The sequence below is a fragment of the Aythya ferina genome, assembly GCF_964211825.1.
Source record: "Aythya ferina genome assembly, chromosome: 3".
Classification (NCBI taxonomy): domain Eukaryota; kingdom Metazoa; phylum Chordata; class Aves; order Anseriformes; family Anatidae; genus Aythya; species Aythya ferina.
This window is the reverse complement of record NC_140298.1, coordinates 23,216,319-23,237,775: the sequence shown is the minus strand read 5'-3', so window position 1 is coordinate 23,237,775 and position 21,457 is coordinate 23,216,319. Positions and strand designations below refer to the sequence as shown.

At 36.9% G+C, this 21,457-nt stretch overlaps 1 protein-coding gene across 6 annotated transcripts in view; it reads left to right on the top strand.

Moving 5' to 3' along the window:
• ENAH (ENAH actin regulator) overlaps positions 1-20,325 on the top strand; it is an 86,982-nt gene extending 66,657 nt beyond the window's left edge. The window contains exons 6-15 of one of the 6 annotated variants that reach the window (XM_084515880.1): positions 778-888; positions 2,697-3,001; positions 3,275-3,408; positions 3,806-3,860; positions 4,172-4,220; positions 8,702-8,768; positions 10,968-11,030; positions 15,227-15,305; positions 17,686-17,743; positions 19,399-20,325. In XM_084515880.1, the coding sequence (XP_084372006.1) occupies positions 778-888; positions 2,697-3,001; positions 3,275-3,408; positions 3,806-3,860; positions 4,172-4,220; positions 8,702-8,768; positions 10,968-11,030; positions 15,227-15,305; positions 17,686-17,743; positions 19,399-19,436 (959 nt within the window). In that variant the 3' untranslated portion in view covers positions 19,437-20,325. Of the gene's footprint in view, positions 1-90; positions 889-2,696; positions 3,002-3,274; positions 3,409-3,805; positions 3,861-4,171; positions 4,221-8,701; positions 8,769-10,967; positions 11,031-15,226; positions 15,306-17,685; positions 17,744-19,398 lie in introns of all 6 variants that reach the window. The other 5 variants (XM_084515878.1, XM_084515882.1, XM_084515881.1 and 2 more) reach the window with 5 other exon arrangements.
• Positions 20,326-21,457: the final 1,132 nt, after the last annotated feature.

Sequence of the window (21,457 nt, the reverse complement as noted above, 5' to 3'; positions counted from 1 at the left end):
GAATGCTGGTTTTGTTGCTTCATTAGCTCCCTTTTTCTCTTTCTCCTTTTTTTATCCTGCCTTTGCTGCTGCTTTCCATCTTCTGTCCAGCTCCATCTTTCGACAACTCCCCGTATAGCACTCCACTTCCTGAATACTCCAGTTGCCAGCCTCCTTCAGCACCTCCTCCATCATATGCAAAAGCAGTCTCAGCACCAATGTCAGAGTCCACATCGGAGTATGCTGTAGTGACTTCTGCACCACCGACTTCCACTCCCCCTACACCGCCTCTAAGGCACTCTGCATCACGTTTTGCTACATCTTTAGGCTCAGCTTTCCACCCTGTTCTTCCCCATTATGCTACGGTTCCTCGTCCACTCAACAAAAGTTCTCGGCCCCCTTCTCCTGTGAATGCCCCAGCGACGTTGCCTCCAAATACAAAGCCTGTTGCTTGGTCTGCGCCCAGTTTTGCTCCCCTTCCCCCATCACCTCCGGTAATGATAAGCAGTCCACCAGGCAAAGCTACTGGTCCAAGACCTGTCCTCCCAGTGTCAGCTTCTAATCCAGTGACCCAAATGCCTACATCTCCCACAGCTCCTAATGGGCTTTCTGAAAATGTGACTTATCCAGCTCCTTCGCCTACCTCAGGTCCAACTCCACCTCCGCCACCTCCTCCCCCCCCACTGCCTTCCTTTCCACCTCTGTCACTCTCTGGACCTCAAGCTTCTCCTTCTCCAAACTCCCCTAATGCCTCGACTCCCTCATCCAAGCCTAGTGTTCTCCCTTCTCCCTCTGCAGCTACCCCTGCCTCTGTTGAGAACTCTCTAAACTCTGTGCTGGGAGACTCCTCTGCTTCTGAGCCAGTCTTGCAGGCAGCCTCTCAGCCGATTGAACCTACGACCCAGCAGGGTAAGGCTTTCTGTTATTGCTACTAATTCACTAATCAGTAATGCAGTCAAAAACAATTTGTATCAAAGCCCTTAACTGCTCCGAAGAATTAACAAAACGCTTCAAAAGTTGCAGTGATCTTAATACCACAACGAAATACCATCTGGAAACTGGTAAGGGAGAAGAGCCAGAGTTCTGTGGTCTGTCATAAATAAAATTCTGGTTTCTTAAGCTCTCATCTGTTGGGAACAGAGCTTGTCAAATACTGACTTGGTAAATCTTGCACTGTTTGTTTATTGGGACCATTGTATTAATAGGCAGCATCGTTAGTTTCCTAATGGCAGGTGAAGCAGGAGTATGAGTATGTGGCTTTAGACATATGACCTTAAGTGAGGAATAATTTGAACCACTTTGATACTCACAATGTAGCTTAAAATTTAGAAGGTGGTGCATAACAATTACAGCATTTTTTTCTGGACAGTGTTCATATTGAGGTGTGTGCTGTATGCGCACGCACCTAAGGTGATTGATTGGTCTTTCTGTGGTATTCTACCAGAATAGATTAAAAAGTTTCATTATTAAAAAAAGACAAAGTTAGTTTAAGCAGATGACAGTCTTAATGGACACTCTACCAATGTGATATAAACGTGTTTTAAATGGATGTAAATGTCTTTGTTAACCTGAATCCTGTTTTATAGGGACTTAATAGATTTAGGTCTTATATACATAAGACTGCAGTAGCTTAGCTAAGGGTTTGGGTAGAGGGGATCCAGGGCGATAAGTAGAATGTAGCTTCATCACACAAACCATGCAGAGTAGATCCTATTTATAGATGTGTTGCATTAAAATGTGAGCTGCTCTGTGATTGAGTAGAAATAGGGTGAGTGGTCTTGTGTTTTTTTATGGAATAAAAGCATGCATTTGGATGGTGAGTAATCACTAGAGAGTTTAAAATGCTTCTGAACTTACTCAAGGGTTAGCATGATAGGAAACCAGGGAGGCTCTCGAATGAAATTCCTGCCTTTAGAGATGGCTTAAGGTGGTTGCTGACTTCCACTAGCTTATGTCAGTTCTGTAGTCAAGCAGGGGAATAGAGTTGATATGTGGGGCTGTTCTCTTAATCGTAATTCCTGAAATTGTTCCCATAATATAAACACTTTGGCAGCTGCATTAAACATCAGGATATTATTTCTTTAAAACAAATTTTGTACTGCATATCTGTACTGTAAAAGGTTAAAGGAATCTTAAATAAATGGAAGAGCTTGTCCTCGTCAGGTTGAAATGTCAGTCTTCTAACTCACTAATTACTGTCTGTGTTTAATTATTAAAGTTGATTCCTGGGATGTTTTTTGGAGGAAAGACTTTTATTCAGGCTTAGAAGTCGGTGTTGGTACTAAAACACTTCCAGGTTGCAGATGCTTGGGTGGTGTGTTAAATGCTCATCGATTCAATGAGTACTTCTTACTTCGCGCCATTTTGATAAGTAATTTTTTTTCTTCTGCAGTTTGATACTTGTACATTACTCTACTCTTAAAGCATTGCTTGCTTCCCTTCTGAAGGTTCTCGGCTGCAGCACAAAACCTAACTGGAGGGTTATTGTATTTAAATGGCTCTGAAATTCTGATCTCTTACAGCGTACTATATAATACTTCTAGTGCATTTAATAAGGATGTTCTCCCCTGCTGAAACTTGGAGTGTTCTCTTGCCTACAAAAAGGATACTTCCCAGTATTAACTTATACACAGAGAAAATGAACCTGTGTTTCGAGAGAATAAGACCTTTCCTTTCAAAACCCTTAATATAGTCTCTTTTTTTCTCTTTGATACTAGGTGTTGTCCAAGGACCACCTGCACCTCCTCCCCCACCCCCGTTGCCCCCTGGCCCAGCTCAGTCTTCGGCAGCAGCCCCACCTCCTCCAGGCCCACCACCACCACCTCCACTTCCACCTTCAGGGCCTCCACCACCACCGCCACCACCTCCTCTTCCTAGCCAAGTACCTGCTGTTCCCCTCCCACCTCCTGCTCCCCCCCTTCCTGCCTCTGGATTTTCCGTCGGATTTATGTCTGAAGAAAATCGCCCTCTAACTGGACTAGCAGCTGCACTTGCTGGAGCCAAACTTAGGAAAGTGTCACGGGTAAATGCAACTGTTATGGTTTTTTTTTTTTTTTTTTTTTTTTTTTTCTGATTTCTATTTCTAAATTCTGTGTTCCTGAACTGGCTGTAGTTTTTGTTTCAGATTAATAGCCCTGTAAAATACATCTTGGATAGGTGTAATTCATTATTTAAAAAGTTATAGGTGGTGCTGCAGTCTTTATACAACTGTTTCTTTCTACTATGTGAACTTTGCTTATTTCATTGTCAGCTATAATTGTTTGCATGTACACTGTTACTTTTGTGTATTGCAAAGGGTGAAGACTCCTCCAGTTCAAGTGGAGGAGGAGGGTCTGCTCCATCTAAAACAGACGGTGGCCGTGGAAATGGGCCACTTCCCCTGGGAGGTAGTGGCTTGATGGAAGAAATGAGTGCCCTGCTGGCCAGGAGGTAAGTAGCTGTTGCTGTGCTGTAGCTGCTCTTAGAGGTAAGATTCTCGGTGTCTGTTTTCAGCTGGCTAAGGATCAAACAAACATATGCTTGCTCATGTGGTTGCTCTGTGAAGTTGATAACGTTTTATGAATAGCTGTTTTTACTCGAGTATAATGAAGTACTTTTCTTTTCTGTAAGTCTTTGTGCAGCGGTAGGGAATATAAACTTCAAAAGGATAAGGAAACCCAAAATCACTTGGAAAAGAGGGCTTTGGCCCTGAAAGCATTCTGAAAGTACTTTAACACTAATATTTAGTTATCTAAATAACAAGCTTTATGTATCCTTAATTACAGTGAAGAGCAGTCTTTCATCTTAAAGCCATAATGATCTTGGTAACTTTTGTCTCTGCCTGTAGGAGAAGAATTGCTGAAAAGGGATCAACAGAACAAGACCAGAAAGAAGACAAGACCGTGAGTTGAGAAATCTTATCTATGTCAAGTTACTCAATACTTGAAAAAGATTCTAATGATGTCATGGAAATTATTTATACTTTACCATACTTATATACATATCTTCTGTTTTGAGAAGGTTTTACTGTTCGTTCACTTTCTGCATAAAATCGAACAGAGCTATTAAATCTCTGTTTAAAAAAAAAATAGAATTAAATATTTGAATGGTTGAGATTCATGTACTAAGTTCACAAGAGTCAAAGGTGTGTTTTTTCTCTCTGCCCCTCACCCCTGCCTTTATTCTTCCTTCCTTTCTCTTCCCTGTTAATCAGGAAGAATCAGAGTCTTCAACTTCTAAGGCTTCTTCAACAAGCACACCTGGTAAGTAGCATAGGTTTGTGAACTCTGACTCTAATGCTAAAATATAATGATGAATCTCAATAAGCTTGTTAAATTTTGGAGTCTGGCTCTTAGCCCTTGATTACAACCTGACATTTTACTGTAGAATGGTTCTGGTTCTGAGATGTTTCAGAAGGCAGCAGATAAAAACATCTACTGAAGCACTCTACCAAATGCAGTATCCTCTGGTGTCGAACCTGTGGGGCTGATTCATGGAAACAGCAGGCAGTGAATGTGAAAGCAAGCTGTCTTTGTCATTACAGGACATGAGCTGGTGCGGTAGTTTGTTTCCCTAAAGTCAGACATAGAAAACTGTCGGTCAGATGTAAACAGTTACCACTTAGCTCAGGAAGGATTTGCTTGTGTTTCTCCTAAATCAATAGGAGTGCACGGTGCAGAAATTCTTTAAGCATTAATTCCTCTGCTGATGTATGACTGTGGTGGAGTTAGGAGCTGTGCAGTATGCACTTCTGCTGCAGTCAGTAAGGAAAGCTTTTGTATCACCAGTTCTGTAGTTGGTCAGCATGTATTATCAGCATGCATGTGTATTCATACTGTAAACACTTGTATTACAAAATCTGGCTGACACTTGAGACTGTTTTTTTCTTGTACTTGAGTAGTACCTTCCTGCATGTTAGCTTCCTAGGCCCCCTCTCACCTTGTGCATAGCAGGGACAATGTGCAGTTTGTCATCCCAAGAGATGCTGCTTCTCTTCCGGAAGCAGAGGGGAAAAAGGAAAATGGCTGGGTACTGAGCACACCAATGTTCAGTATGTTTTAGCTTTCTCTGACTGCTTTCCCATATGTGTTTCTTCACTAAATGATTCAGCCACTTGAAGTTTTGCAGGCCTTACTGTTGAAAGACATTGCTATAGGGTGATCAAGTTCTGGGTAAACACTAGCTGTGGGATAAAAAGAGACAGGGAGCTAGGTGTGTCTTAATGGAAATAATGGAAAAGCTGTTACCATTGAGATACAGCAGGTCATTTAAAGAAATAGGATTGCAAGGCAATAAATCTTATCATTTTCCACCCTTTTTTTTCTTCAGAGTTTGCTTTGTTCTGTTAACATGGAGATGATGTGAGCGTTGGGTAAATGTCTGCTTTTTGGGATGCTTCTCTTATTAATATAGGACAAAAAGAGGGAAATCAAGAACAGTGGAAGGAAGTAAAGTAGTTTCTTTGGTGGCTGTGATGAGACGCTTCTTAGAACTTAAATGTCAAATGCACCTGGAGATGAGTCTTTCCTTAGAAGAGAGATTCCACCTCATTTCTTGATGATGTAAAATGTTTTGATAATGCTGTGCATCATCATTGGAGCATGTCATTAAAATGTTTAAGAGGAATATTCGGTATATTAAGTGTAGGCCAGGTCAAAAATTCAACAAATTATTGCAATAATGTACTAGGGTGCAAGTATAATAAGCAGGTGGTTTTCAAATGTGCTATTTTAGGGGCCTAGAAAAAACTTAGGCTATGAAGAGGTAGGTGGTGTTACTAGACAAGGATGAAATGCAGAAACTTTTGGTGAGATTCTCAGGAGTAAGGATCCTAAATATGTAGGGAGAAATACATCTTACCTTTTAGAACAACAGATATATTGTTACTATCCTATATTTAAATTTGAGGACTTTGCCATCTGTCTGTCCCCATTCCTTCGCATCAAAGTATTTGTCATGCTAAAGAAGTATTCTGTTCTCAGGAGAGGAGCCTTTGGAGAAAGGGTTGAACTATGCAGTTGGGGATTGGTGAGGGGATGAGAACCAATTCTCTGAAGTGATGCTATTCCAAGAATGGAAAAGCCTAGCTACATGGCTGCCAAAAGGTAGAGATCTAGTTAGGAGTAATATGTGGAAGGAAGGAAAAGTGTTTTCCTTGCTTGTTTGACTTGAGAAGTTCAGGTGGAAACATCAGGGCTTTTAAGCGAGGAGTTGAATTATTACAATTATTATTAAAATACTGAATCTGATGTATAATAATACCAAAATGAAGGTGAATCCTTTCTTAGCCCTTTCAAATGAAGATGAATCCTTTCTTAGCCCTGTATGACACAGTCTGAGTGGTGTTCTTTTTTGAATTCAATGTTGTTGAATGAGAAATGAAGATTTGTGAGCTGTGGTGTTTCTTAGAGGCCCTATGTAGCATTGCTTTCTATAGATAGACATATATATAGATATATATTGCTTTCTATAGATGGACGTCTAGTAGTTGTATCTGAATTATGCTGAGCAATCTGAGTAGTGGATCTGTCGTGTTCTTCTAGTGTTGTTTTGAGCAGGCTGCTAAAATATCAAACAATTAGTCTTTGTTCAGTTACAGGATATCAGTGCTTAGTCTAGTTGTGTAATTATATATAATTGCCATTAATATGATTGAAATTGTTATGCAGGGACTTGCTAGCATTTACGTCTTACTTTGATGTTAAGTTTACCTTTGCTATGTGCTGTGAACTACCGGTGTTCCAGATTCTTTGTCAGGAGGAGTATGAGGTTGAAAGGGGAGACATTTCTTCTGTCTTAAGCTTGGGTCTCCTTGAGTTTATTTCAGCTCTGTTAAGAAGCTATGTTCTTTCTCTCCTCTTGTGCTTACAGGGAGAGCGATGGCACGATTGTGTAGACCTGCTAGTCCTTCTCTGCAGATTGTGTATTCCTTTTAGAGGAAGAAACACAGTTACATAAAGCTAAATAAAATGTAACTTAAAACATCTTAGGTAATGTAAAAAAAGCAAGCTCAAAAATATAGAATAGAAAACAGACATGTGAAACTTGAATAATTTTGCTGTTTCAGCTATATAGTGATTGTAGTGGTTGAACAAGCTGCAGCCATGGCAAAAAATTTCTCAGATAATTTTGCAAATACAGCTAAAATAATTCCAAGGCTGGACAAATCCTGAAGCCTCATATAGCAAATTAATAAAGCTTGAGACATTACTAGCATCGGCAATGTGTAATTAACTGGGTCACAGACGACTGTGCTAGTAGACTTCTGCAGTTCAGATATTCTTCTAATTTTGCTGAATGCTGGAGAGCTTCCTGATTAGTATGAGATTCAGAAGAACATTTATGCCTTTCAGCTTGCCCAGTGTAGCAGAATTGAACAGTACAAAATAATGGGAACAAAACAGCAATTAAAAACAAAACCAACCCTCAACCAAACCAGAAATAAAGACTTAAAAGATCACTGATACGTTTAAAAACTGAAATAACAATAGCAAGCAAGTAATAACAGCTCACAGTATAGAAATAATGTTTTAATTTGTGCAGATTGTAAGGAATGAAAACCTGACCAATACAGAATGAAACCTTTGTGGTGATAGTTATGTCATGAGGAAGGGCTAGGTGAGAGCACTAAAGGAAATGGTCTCATTCACCATACAATAACACACAATAGTCCTTAGCTGAAATGTTCATTTGTTTTTTGTTTTATTTCTGTCTTCTGTTGACAAAAATTGCTGTAATAATCTCAAGATAGTGAGTGGGTCAAAGTTGCTTGGAGAGGAGTATAAACAGAACTAAAAAGAGGCACTGTAATTGAAAATGAAGCATGAGATTATATAAAGATAGGTGGTGTTTTTGTTTGTTTGTTTGTTTGTTTGTTTGTTTTACATCTTGAATACAAATTACTGTGTCTATGGACTAGGCCCAGAAGTTTTCTTCTGCAACATATAATAAAGTGCTTGACCTGCAGTGTATAAGCTGCCTAGGCAATAGCAAAGGTACCCAGTAAAACTTTGTCCTGTATCATGCTGTGGTAAGTAAACTACTACTTTTCTGGACCCAGGTGCAAAATGTACCTTTAGTTTTGAGTTTGTTGTTATGAAAGAGGTAAATATGCATTGCAACTTTACAAGCATCCCAAAAAGGGACACAACTTTGGTGGAAAATAAATATCTTGTTGTAAGGTATTCTAGTTGTGTGAAGTTTTTTCATTCCTGCTGTTGCTTCATTGAAATTAACACAATTGTTTTTGTGTAATTTGTTAACAGGCTAGGAAAACTCCTTTAGTTTAAAAACATACTCCCCCAGTATCTGAAGCTGACTGTTTAGTCATGGTTCCAGAATTCCATGTTTCACAACTAAAGCAGTAAAATACGTAAAGCAAGGTAGACCTTTTCCCACTTGGTTTAAGACATGCACTAGATGACCCTGCTTGGCAGGGAGGTTGGACCCAGGTGATCTCCAGAGGTCCCTTCTAACCTCAACGGTTCCGTGATTCTGTGAAGAATCAAATGGCATTTGCAATGTCTAGATTTAAAGTGAAGCTCAAAGATGCTATTACAACACGAATGGTTGCATGGCTAAAAATAATTTGAATATAACAGGAGGTAGCTTAATATTAAAGAACTAATGCAATGTAGCTTAAAAAAGGAAAATGACTGACTTAAGTTGCTAGGTACTTAAGCTTCTTCATATAATTATACAACAAATGGAAGACAATAGTTTTTATTTTTTCTGTGTTTCACAGAACTAACAAGAAAGCCTTGGGAAAGAACAAACACAGTGAATGGAAGCAAGTCGCCTGTTATATCCAGGTACTCCATTTTGTACCAGTAGCTATCTTTTTCTATAAGTTTGCTGTTGTTGCTCATGCTGCTAAAGATACTTGACTAAAATAGCAAAAATAATACAAAGCAACATTTTGGGGTTTAAAAGTCCTGCTATGAAACTGCTTTTGGCAATTTTAATTAAGAATAAAGTGTTGCTTTTAAAGAATAGTGAAAAGTGAAATTTTCAAGGTAAAAGTAAAGCAAAAAGATTACTTAATAATTGTTGGTATATAACTTCAATAATTGTGGTATATATTTGCTTACAGAAAGGGTTAATTCTTTCTATTTCCTTACATTTTTAAGTCTGAAATTTTCCTGCAGGGGAGACCAAGTTCAGTGCTATCATTCATATATTCAGTCATAAATCTACTGAACAGTTTTCATCTTTCTATTTCTGTGCTAATTATAGAATGTATATCTTGATATTTAAACATCTTGGTGAGATTTGATCCAGTGACAGTTTTCAGTAGTTGCTTCATAAGAATCCAAAGAAACATCCTAATGAATTGAGTGTTATGCAGCCTTCACTACACTTACTGGTCGTTGGTAACTTGTCAACAGGAATTCCAGTTGGTACTGGGCATTATGGTAGGCATTTCAGTAATACAATTAAGTAGGCTTGTGGTTCATTTTAGTTTTCCTGTGTGTTCTGGATACAGAGGTTAAAAGGTTCTGACCTGTGATAATCTGAAAAAATTACCTGAATTTCTCAAAAGACAACGGAAGAATGTGTTATACCTGAGAATATTCTGTTTGAAATTACTTCAATTCTCATTAAGATTCTGGCATGTTGGAAACAGCTGTACAAGATTTGTTGATTTGTGAAGAAAATAATCCTCTAAGTGGCATTACTTGTTGTTGAGGTTGCCATTGAGGTCTCATCAGTTCTAAAATTGTGTACTAAACACTATCAGACTATCAGTATCCATGTCTTCCAGAAATTACTGAGTCCAGTAACTTAAAATCTCTCCAGCCTTGATTCTGATTGCTTGTATTGTGGGTCTCTTTTCATTTGTTCATTTGTTTTTGTTTTGTTTGGTTTTGCTTTGTCAAAAAAAAAAGGTAACATTGGTGGTGATGTCCTCCCTGTTCTACTGCCAGTGTAACAAAATACTGCTTCACAAACTTTGCCTTGATTTCTTCTTCCTACACTTACCTGATAGATCTTACGTGCTTTAACAGAGGTCTCTAGCTTTCAAGCAGATTAAGGTATAAATACATGATATTGAGGGGGAACTCAATAATCACAGAAATAATTTTGTAAGGAATCCTGAAGAGATTTAGAGCATTTTATATTTCATTATTTGAGGTATTTGCTGACCTGACCATTTGGGCATAGATTCTCCTATTCTCAGCATATTTAAAAATGTAGAAAGAATTACAAATGTTTTGAGACTTCTCTTGAGATGTATTAAGAAAATCTCTCCATCGGGCTTTTTCCTTTATCATGTTGAAGATGTTGATAGACTGATAATTCAGACTAATTAGAGCCTCAGTGAGTGTATGCTCTATAAGCACTTAAATAAGGAATTCTTTGTTTAATCAAATATCAATATTCAATTCCAGTGTTGTCATAACCTCCTGGAAGGTTCCATAGCATATATTGTAAAAACTGCAGATAAAGTTTTCCAAGAAAGAAAAGGTATTAATAGAAGGCTCTCTTAAATATCCTTGCATTTTTTCTAAATTCTCTGAAGTTGACAACTCTATCTCTATGAGCAGATTGTTAAGGTTCTTTGAGTGAGTTAGTCAAAGGGTGCTGCTACTTGAAACACTAATACCATGTTTGCCGGCAAGGGGGGATATCTTTCACCTATTAAGCCTAGAAAACCTGCTCCTGACCTATACAGAGTGAACATGGTCATTTATGAGGATTAAATAAAGCGTGCTTACAAAAATGGCAAGTAAGCAATATTTTCTCTTGAGAGCTTCCAAGTAATTAGACAAAGGATTTGTTATTCAGAATGAATGTTACAAATCAATACTATCCTATTAAAAATAAACCCTTTTTTCTAGTGCAGATTTTTAAGTATTGAACTACATGTTTTTCATATTTCCTGATATGTTCAAAATAGAACTCCTGGAACACAATCAGTGAGGCTCCATTGTATTTAAGATTTTAAAACTGAACATAATTAAGGTCTTTTATAGCTTGTTAAGGTAGTGTTTCTCCCCTACTCATAGACGGGAATCTCCATGGAAAAACCTGCTTGTTTCTGAAAACAGGCTCTATGATTCATTAAACAGGTATTATCCTGTTAGGATTTGAGACTTTTTAATGATTAAAATCTTTCTTTCTTACTTTTTTAAAATTTATTTATTTGTTTTACCAATCCAAGGGTGGACTTTTTCTACATAGGTTGGTAATCACCACATGCATGATCAGGTTCCTCTTTGTATTTCATTTGTCCAGCTAAGCCCATTTTTGGAACGTTTTTGGATGGTTCTGAAGGCAAATTGAAGTGGTTTAAGAACCAGTTTTGAATTAGAAATAAATACTAGATTTCTGTTAGTCACCACCTGTGAAGGTCCAAATTCTTGTTGGATATGCCATGATTGAACATTCTGTAACATCCTGAGAAATTTTTCAGAAATGTAAGCTTAGATATACAGGAATAGCAGGTAATTTTCAAAGTGAATTTTCATATCTTGCTGCCACAGATTAAGTAAAGATAAATAGATTTTGCCTGACACAAGCATATGAAAAAATAAAGAAATGAAAAAAATAAAGGAATCATTAAACATAAATTAATGTTTTAATTGGGAGAGTATTCACAAATTTTAAAATAACTATTTTAAACTGTAGTTCCTGTAGTGGTACAAAAATTTTGCAAAAAAATACATTTAAAGCCTTTGGGTTTTAAGAGCTTTCTGCAGCTGAACTTCGTAGAGCTTTGGATTTTTTTTTTGAACACTTTGAATTATTGAATCAAATTTCACCTTCGTTTTTCATCAAGCACTCACTGTGGTGAATACTTCATCTTTTGTATAAGAAGTTCCCCTTCGAGATACTTATCTTGGGTGGTGTATTCTGCATGGTGGCATGAATAAAATCTTTATCTTGCATGTTTGTTTTAAGGTGCTTTAGGGATTACAAAGGTTGCCTCACTGTCCTGCTAGGCAATGCTATGAAAAACCACACGGGAGTGCTCTGTAGCCATTTTAGGACTAATGGTTGGGATGTTTCATTTGCTAATTTTCAGTAGCTAATGTCTGTCTTAATGGCAACTGCATTCACCATGAATCTTTTCTCTGAGCAAACTGGAGAAGGAAAAGGATAATTTGGGTAGAGAGGAAGCTAGATTTGACTGAGATAATTAACTTATCTAGTTTACAAGTTAAGGTCTTTCATATTTGGATGAATGAAGAATTTCTTGCAGGACTTCTTAAAAAAAAAAAAAAAAAATTGAATACATTCCTACAACTGAGTGGTCAAGTTTTTAAGAAGACTATCCTGTTATACATCTAGACAGGTATTTCACTATAGGAATATATGAAATAAAATTGGCAGAGCTACCTTTTTATTGTAAAGATTTTGAGCAAAGCAAGCAGCAGTCGGTTTGTGGAGATACGTTCTTTAAAGTATAAGTAATTTTATTAAAATACTCAAATATGTTCTTGTTTGAATTCTTTTAATAAAACATTCAGTAGATCCCTGCTATCTCTCGTCAGGAATAGCTTTGGGGAGGAAACTGATTCTTTTTTTTTTTTTTTTTTATTTCAGTCTAGTTGGGTAAATGCTATAATGCCCTAGTATATGCGAACAAAGAGACAGTTAATGATCAGAAACAATATAAGGAGAATCTGAAAAACTCACACTGTTCTGCTTGGAGTCAGTCTGTGTTTGCGCTTTCAGGTATTAACTGCAAAAGTAGCATTCTAAACGTCAGGTATGTGAAGCAGCAGCACTTGCCAAAGTTCCCGTCTTGATTTTTATTTTGAGCAAGGAATTATTTCCTAAGGAACTTAGCACTGTCAGTATCTAAAGATTTTTGTAAAAGATCCCGAACTGTGGTTTATCTTCATAGCATTAGCACACACTGGTGATCTTCTTACGGCTACAAGGTGAATTCTGTTTTCCAGGTGCTTCTACAATAAAGTTACTTAATATTCCTTATTCTATCTTAATCCATGGATTGTGTATTTCATTTCAGTGTGTTTCAAGTCCAGTAATGTTAGCAGTGTCTCTTTTGGAACTTGTTTAATAATATTCTGATCCCATGTGAAGAATAGAGCTGGTGGTATAACAATGTTCCTGCACCTACTTTGACGCAAAGTCCATCAGCGAAGGGACAGTTAAACACTGCTTTTGCTGACTCTGTTTTGCATGACTAATTATGGGCAGTTTTTTTCCTACATGGGTGCAACAGGACTTCACATAAGTAACTTGTCAGTGCACAGAATTAGTCGCAAAGCTTTAAAAACAAGTCTTAAGAGTTTTCTACTACTTGCACCAGAGTTATTGCCTTCCAAAAAAAAAAAAAAAAAATGAAAAAAAAAGGATGTATAAATTTAAAATGCTGTCACCAGATTACTTGGTAGCTATGAATTTGTATTAGAATGATGCCAGTGTGATAAATGTTACTGTATATAGGTTGCGTGGAAAAAACTCTTGTCACGTGCTGTGTCTTTGTTTTTCACACTGAGAACCAATAAGAGGTGAAAATATGGAGAGTACAAGCCGGAGGAAGTTTCTGTAGTATCAAAATGACAATTAAGTGTGCATCTCCTTTTCTGTTCAGAGTTGCACTTGGAGTGTTTTTCTTCTGTTAGCAAATAATAGCCTGTCAAATTTTAAGTCATCAAGACCATCAGGAATGAGGCTCATTCTGCTATTATTGAAAAACCAGAGTGTAATCAAACTATTTCTTCATGGATAAACTACTATCTTTTAAGGGAAGATGAGTGAGACCTGAAAGTACTGCTTTTGTTTAAAAAATAAGTATATTATTGGGGTTCTTTTTTTTTTTTTTTCTTTTTCTGAGTGAGAGCACAGCTTGTTTATGCTAGATAAATAATTTTCCATTTATATGGGCATTTTTAAAGCAATGGATACATTGCTTTGTGTCCCTCATGTACTGAAATGAGATACTGTGCATGGGAAAGAAAGTAAGAAGCATAACTACCTTTCCTGCTGGTTTATTTTTTTCCTGTGCCTGGTCACCTTCCAGCTTAACAAAAAAAAGGTTGTATCTTCAAGTAACAAATCTTGAAAAATGCAGTGTTTAATTAATTCCTCCTATGTAAGAATTTGTAAGTGAGAAACTGAATGTAAGCCAGGCTTTTTGTTCAGTGATACCACGTATATGGGCAGTGAAATAGAACCCAGTTTATTATACCTTCACCCTACCCTTAAATTCTACATCCGATGATAATTCTAACAGTAGGGAAACATCTTGAAATTAACTGTCAGTAATTTTTTACAAGCATTTTTTCTGTATCCTTTTATAGAGTCACAGAGATTGTTAGGATGTAAAAAGCAATTAAGAACAGCAGAACATTCCTTCCTCTTTGTCTGATGCCAGCCAGCCATTCGTGTTTTAGAGAACCATTCTCTGTTTCTGCTGTTAGCATCTAGCTTCTGTCTCTGCTTATAGCTGTGCATATGGAAGGCCCTTTGGAAGTGTAGTTAAGTACGTGAGTCTGAAAGTTGCACATTGTATAAACAGGGGATCAGAAAAAGGGAGATGACATGGTTGAGAATCCTCTTATTTTGGAACACGTTTTAAGAATGCAGGATAATCTCTGTAGGCAAGTTTCAATGTCTTAGGAGAGTAACCAAACATTAGAACCAACACATCAGAACTTCCTCAAACATTATATGATAAAACTTGCTGCCATTACAGTGTCTTTGAGTATTTGTTTTCAGTAGCTTTACAATGCATGGAATAACATAGGAAGGGGCCTCTGGAAGCTATCTATTTCCGATGCATTCTCAAAGCAAGAATTAGATCAGGTTATTCAGTCTTGCCATGCTGAATTCTCAGTCTTCAAGGGTGATGCCACACACCACGTGTTTTTAGGTTGCAATATCAACATGCACTCATTAAGAGGGAGTGCTTCTTTCAGAGAGCCTTTCCTGAGATACGTAGTTTTAAAGGGGAAAATGAAAAGTGTTTGACATTCAAAGGAGATCAGTTTTTCATTAACACCATAAAAACATCGGAAACCACTGACAATGAAATATGTCTGCAAGTTGAATTGTTCTTGTTTTGAACTAATAACTTATTCCTATGGTGATTAATATTTCCAGTGCGTGGAAAATGTTCTTGGTTGTTGGTTTTCATTCTGTGTGGTATTTTGGGTCTATTTTTTTTTGTTTTTCTTTTAATATTAAAAATAATTGTTTTGATAGATGAATATTAGCAAGTTTGATGGAGATGTATTATGTATGTTGTAATAATGAGTGACCAGTAACTTACTGATTTGTTTTTGTACTGCAGACCAAAATCTACACCAACGGGGCAACCCAGTGCCAATGGAGTACAGTCAGAAGGTCTAGATTATGACAGATTGAAGCAGGTACATATATCATGCTTTGTATAGAAAACTTGGGTATTAGGATCTGGAGCTCTCAAATACCAGTTTTGAACTGTTCTATTAACTAGTTCCAAACTTCAGTAATTATTTAATTATTAGTAGTTACTTTTTCCCAAACTTACTTCAGTATTCTTAGGAGCTATAACTGTATGATGCCTGCTTACACAGCCCCATTACTTTCTCCCAGATGCTTGTTCCTGCTTTTGCATTACACAGAATACACAAGATGGTGTTGATAATACAGATAGAACTGGTAAAATTAGTTTGCTTGGAAAACCTTTCTTTCCCCTCTCCTCCCTCACAAAACAAAGACTGTTCTACCTACCGAAGTATAACCTTTTTTAAATATCGGAGTTGAGCACTTGTGGTCATGAGCTTGGTGATGAAATAGCATCCAGTGGTATCGCATTTTCTGTCTGTCTATATACTGGCTATCCGTAGAAATGAGCCTTGTGTGAAGGAAGGCTCCTGTTAGATTAGCAAAACATGTTACAGGATGCTTTGGAAAACTTTTCTAACACTTACCTGTACGTGACAATTATTTGCCAAGCATACCATAATCTGAGCAACAAAAACCTCAGCGACAGATGTGTCACTTGTGTCAAGGCAGGAGACATCACTTAACAGTATTTCTAATATTTAGACTAAGACCTCCCATGCTAGATGGAAGGCAGTTCCTCATAGGAACCCTCACAGGAGCAAGTGGATTTAATTTACTTTTGTTCCTCCAGCTACTAAGAAGTCTGCCTTTGAGGCCATATGATCATCTTTGCTGACTGTAGGTGATGTCTTTTCAAGCAAGGTTCTCTTTAGAGAGTGGCAGATATCTGGGATGTAGGGATGATGTTGATCTGAGAACATTTCTATGAGGTGCTCCATGTTCTCCACTGAAGACAATAAGATAATACTACTGTATATTTTTTCTCTGTCATGCTTCATAATGCCTCTGCTAATACGTGGGTTGTTCAGGGAATGTACGTTCTTTCTGGCTCAAAAAAAAAAAACAAAAAACACCCCACCATTTCTGATGTTAACACAGATAGATTCCCTGTGGGTTATTTTGAGTCTTGTATGAGGAAATGCAGTTTTCTATTTTCTAGGAACTGTTCCAACCAGACGGTTAAAAAAAAAAAAAAAAAAAAAAAAAAGGTCTGCACTCTGTGCAAATATGACTTTTTTTGCTGTTGTTCTGGAAAGAGACATCTTTCACTTCATAATCCTTTTTACCTAAATAAAAGTCTGGGGTTGTAGTGTCTGTTCTGGAGATAAAACAGGTACTCCTCAAATTTTATGGAGGATTTTCAGCACTCATGCTACAACTTGCAGATAGCAGTCTGGATGATTTTATGATGTTGTCAGTGGTTCTTTTGAGTTGAAGTCTGTGTAGATCCTATAATCTCATAAAGTTCAGATGTACCAAATTTCCAGCAGTCTGAGTCTAGATGGCTAGGTTGTTTAGGGTGGATTGTTTTGTCTTTGGACAAAATGGGCAGTTACTATGAAGTATTTGACACATTGCAAGTGCTTTCTTGTGCTTCATAGCAGCTTGTTGGCATATCCATTCTCTAGCGGGAGGAATGCAGCTCTTCCCACCTTCTCCAGGAGCTTAAATTGCATGAGGGTACCCCTTAAGCTTTGATGCTGTTACTTGAAGACAGGGTTCGTGCATATATGGTGTGTGTATGTGTTTGAGGAACACCGAAAAAATGTCTAGTATTGCACATTAGTATTCTAATTGTGTTGAAAAGCTGAAAAAGAGCTGAATATTAAAATTGAAATCTTTTGGATGTGTTTACTGATGATTACTGTTTTGCCTGGGATGAGACCGTACTTTTCAGAAACAGACAGTACTTCCCACTCTGGTTTCAAAAGCATTTTCTTAAAATAATTATCCCAAATCAGATATACAGAAGGCTGCAGAAAAAATTGGTAGCATTTAACTCAGTCATTTTGATTAGGTTAAATTCCAGTTTGTGACTGGGGATAACTTGATCCCATATTTTTTCCCTTTGAATGTTTTCTTGGCCTTTTTTTTTTTAACTAGATTTCTTTGCATTGCATATGAGCTTTCATCCATGATAAAGCTCCCTTATTTTAAAGGGATGGTCCTATTATTATTTAGCAATTATATTAGTGCAATATTCTAACTTAAGTATTTCCCTTCTTTAATAAGTACTACTGAAATCAATTTATAAGACGTATTTTTTAAATGTTTCAGATTTGGGGGATTAATTTCTTATGATAAAGTGTGGAATATAAATTTCAGAATTGTTAAAGGTCGATTGAAGGCTATAATAATTTTGGATTTCTCTCAGTAGAAAGCTAGATGTTCCAAAACTAATCTATTACTCTGACACCATAGGATATTTTAGATGAAATGAGAAAGGAGTTAACGAAATTAAAGGAGGAACTCATTGATGGTAAGTATCAATTTATTTTGTTATTGTTGAGTCTCAGAGCAAGTAATTTTTAAGCTGCACCAAAATGTAAGCTTGGTATGTTTTCATTCTGAGAATCAAATATTGGAAAATATAGACTTGTTGATAGTCTGTTGGCATTCGTTCATTTGTGCCTGTGGGGACAAGGGTTCACAGGTCGAGATGAGGACAGACAGTCTAAAGGGAAAAAGAAAAACAGGCAAAGGCTGCATGGAAGCAAAGAAAAAAAAATATTCCCTGCTTCCTGTTAGCAAACAATATTCGGCCACGTCTTGGGAAAGCAGGGCCTTGACAGACATTGTGGTTGTTAGGAGGACAGGTTTTTATAACAAGAGTTTCCCTTCTTCCCCTTCCTCAGCTTTTATTGCTGAGCATGAATTGATATGGCTTGGAATATCTTTTGGTCAGTTTAGGTCAGCTGCCCTGGCGATGTCTTTTCCCCACCTCTTGCCCACTCGCAGCCTTTTAGCTTTGTGGTGATTTGGAGGCAGCCTTGATGCTGTGCCAGCACTGCTCAGCAGTAGACAAACCATTGGTGGGATATCAATGGTGTTCCAGCTAAAAGTGCAGAGCACAGCACTGTATGGGCTGATGTGGGGAAAGTTAACTCCATCCCAGCCAGACCCAGTACAGTGCCAGACCTGCTCTTACTGGTATATCGTATGTCTTATTTCCTCTCCTCTGTTTTTTTTTTTTTTTTTTTTTTTTTTTTTTTTTTTTTTTTTAAGTGATTTGACACCAAGTGTCATTTTTTGAATATGTGCTCTGAGACATTTTTTATATCGTGGTTGTAAACGGGCTATTTTTATAATTAAAATAATCCAGGGCTGCTGGGATGCATATTTCAAAACTGATAATATTCACTATGGTTATGTTTCCAGCTTCCAGTCTTCTAATGTTTGTCTTTAATGTAAGATTCAAGTAAAAATAATTTTCACAGTTTTCATTTTTATTTTAACAGAAGATATTTTATTAAGTAGTCTTCCGTAGTTATGGGAAATTATTTAGGAATAATCATCTTTAAGATCGATGAATCAAGAAGTAAATAAAACTGTGTGGGTGTTAATGTTTTGTTTCATTTTTACTGCTTTGTGGATTATACCAAAATGAAGTATGGTCATATTGAAACTGGTACCACAACTGGTAAAATAGTAAATGTCATTAACAGATGTGGTAGAAAGAGCTCACTGGTTTTGCACTACAATGCAGTGCTTTTCCCTATACTTAAATCAGTAACTGTTTCATAAAATACTTTTTCTTCATTAATATTTTGGCTATGCTGTGTACCACAGCCTTTTGGATAATACGATGCAAACAGTGTATGGCCCAGAGGCTATTGCTAAACTGAAATAAATAAGCCCACACACATACTCCTTGATATCTCAGTGGTAGACTTGCTGGAGGTGTAGAACTGAAAAATAAAAAGTTAATGAAAACCTAATAGGAGTGAAAAGCGTTCTGCCTAGCTGAGACTGACACTTGCCTTTAACCATATGAGAGGCATATTACATATAGACTATTCCTTTTCTGAGACGTTTTAGTAGGATGAACTTTCTTTAAGAGGTTAGTTGTGAATTCTGGCTTTCTTCCTTGACTTGAAATGTTTGATTTGTTAACTTCTCTCTCTTTCTCTCCAGCTATCAGGCAGGAACTGAGCAAGTCGAATACTGCATAGAAAGACTAGTACTAAGCCGATGTGACTCTTTAACTTGACATAAAACTGACTACGTTTTGTGAGCTGTTAGAAGAAAATGGAGACAGACACTTGGAAGGAGGGAGAAACAACATATTCTGAAAAGCTTCAGGCACATCACTCTGGTGATACGCTATTTTCCTCCTAGTTTGCAGCTTTTTTCTGACCTTTACAGCAAGGTGGAAAAGAGTCTTAAAGTTACTGTAATGATTGTGCAGAATTTCCTACGCCTATCAGACAAGATCACAGTGCTTTGAAGTATACTCATGACAAGATAAAATTGCACATGTTTCAGAATTTGTTGTTACACAAAACAAACAAACAGGGAAAAGCTTGGGAAGGCTTTTCAGAGAGGTTTTCTTTATTAATGAAGGATTTAGCAAGTTATACTGTTGTACTTCAAATGAATCTCAGGTTTGTCTTCCTATCATATCTGATATTTCCATGAATAATTTAAAAGATCAGATGTGTATAAGTTCAGTTCACAAAATAATGGAATGATTAGAAATATGTGCTTTTTAAGGGCAGTATTTGTAAGTGAATGACCTAGACAGGGATCACATGTTGGGTTTTTGGAATTTTATGATAGGAAGCCTCTCTAGTTAGCCTTCATGCAATTTTATAGGAAAAAAAAAAAAAAAAAGCAAATACAGTCCAGAGTTTAAAGATGTAGATGCCTTCCTACATTGTTACAATGCTTTACCAAATCTAAGACTTCTACATAATGCGAATCAGCAGTCAAATGTAAATCATTAGTATGTTGTAGATTTACAGTAGATTTTTGGGCTTTTTTTAGATTTATGCATGTGGACATTTTTGTAATGTAACACAACACAGCTTTTTAATTAAAAGAAAAATTGCATGTCACAGATATTAAGTAGCCTTTTTATTTTTAAGGCTTAATTTATGCCCAAAAAAATGTGGGATGAGGGAGGGGGAAGGCGACACATTTTTATTACTTTCTACACTTTTTCTTCATCTTACATGCATGTGTAATAATGAGGAAAATGTGACTTTTATCAGTAACCATGTTAATGGAACCAGGTACTTAATCCTTTTTTATATCTTTTTTTTTTTTTTTTTAGTTTTATATTTGAAATTCAGTAATACTTCCATAATGGTTCTGAAACTCCCATGTGAATCAAACCCATTTCTTGGCAAGAGAACAAACACTTAGACATCTGAATTGCTGAGGATGCACCTGTATAAGTGCATTGTTCTTTATCTTTTTACCATGACCTTCTGCTTCACAGTTTTCTGAGACTAGTTTTTTGATTGCTTAATGAAACAAGACAACAATTAGTTGCATTAGAATAATGGAGCATGAGGTCACAGTAAATGTCCCCTTCTTCTAATTTATCTGCCACTTTCCTTGGGTGCGGGATGGGGGGGGGGGGGGGCACAACATAAAAACAAATGTAAAAACAGCTGCTCCAATACCCAAACTCTGGAAAACGTAAGTGGTATGTCATTGGTTTCAGTCAATAAATCGGGAATTATTTTTGGGAGAGATGACGCCCTTCTATTTCCCTAGATTTTCAGTTTTTGTTTGTAATTGTTTTAATGTGGTACAGTTCAGTGGCATATAAATTCTGTGAATGGGATCTGTAGTGCTTTTGGAAAAACAATACAGATCAAAATCTTCCCATTTCTTTTGCACTAACAATTTCTCTGAGCCGTACCAGTGCCATGTTTGCTTTGTGTTCTGTGCTGTTCCAAAAGAAAAGTTTACTTTCAACTTTTGGAGAGGTTACTGTACATGCAGCTCCATCCTTAGGACAAATGCTTTCAATAACATACTGTCTTAAGTGCTGAACACCAAAGTAAAGCAGCACTTAGTGCTTTCAAAAGGCTTAAAATGGAATTTTTTCTCCAAACATTTTCTGTTTCTATACCTTCAAAGTCTGAGAGAAGATGAAAGTGGAAATATTGACCAACTGAATTAATGAATCATTAAAAAAAAGATTTTCCTGCATGCGTTTATTGAAGGCATTAAAAAAAAA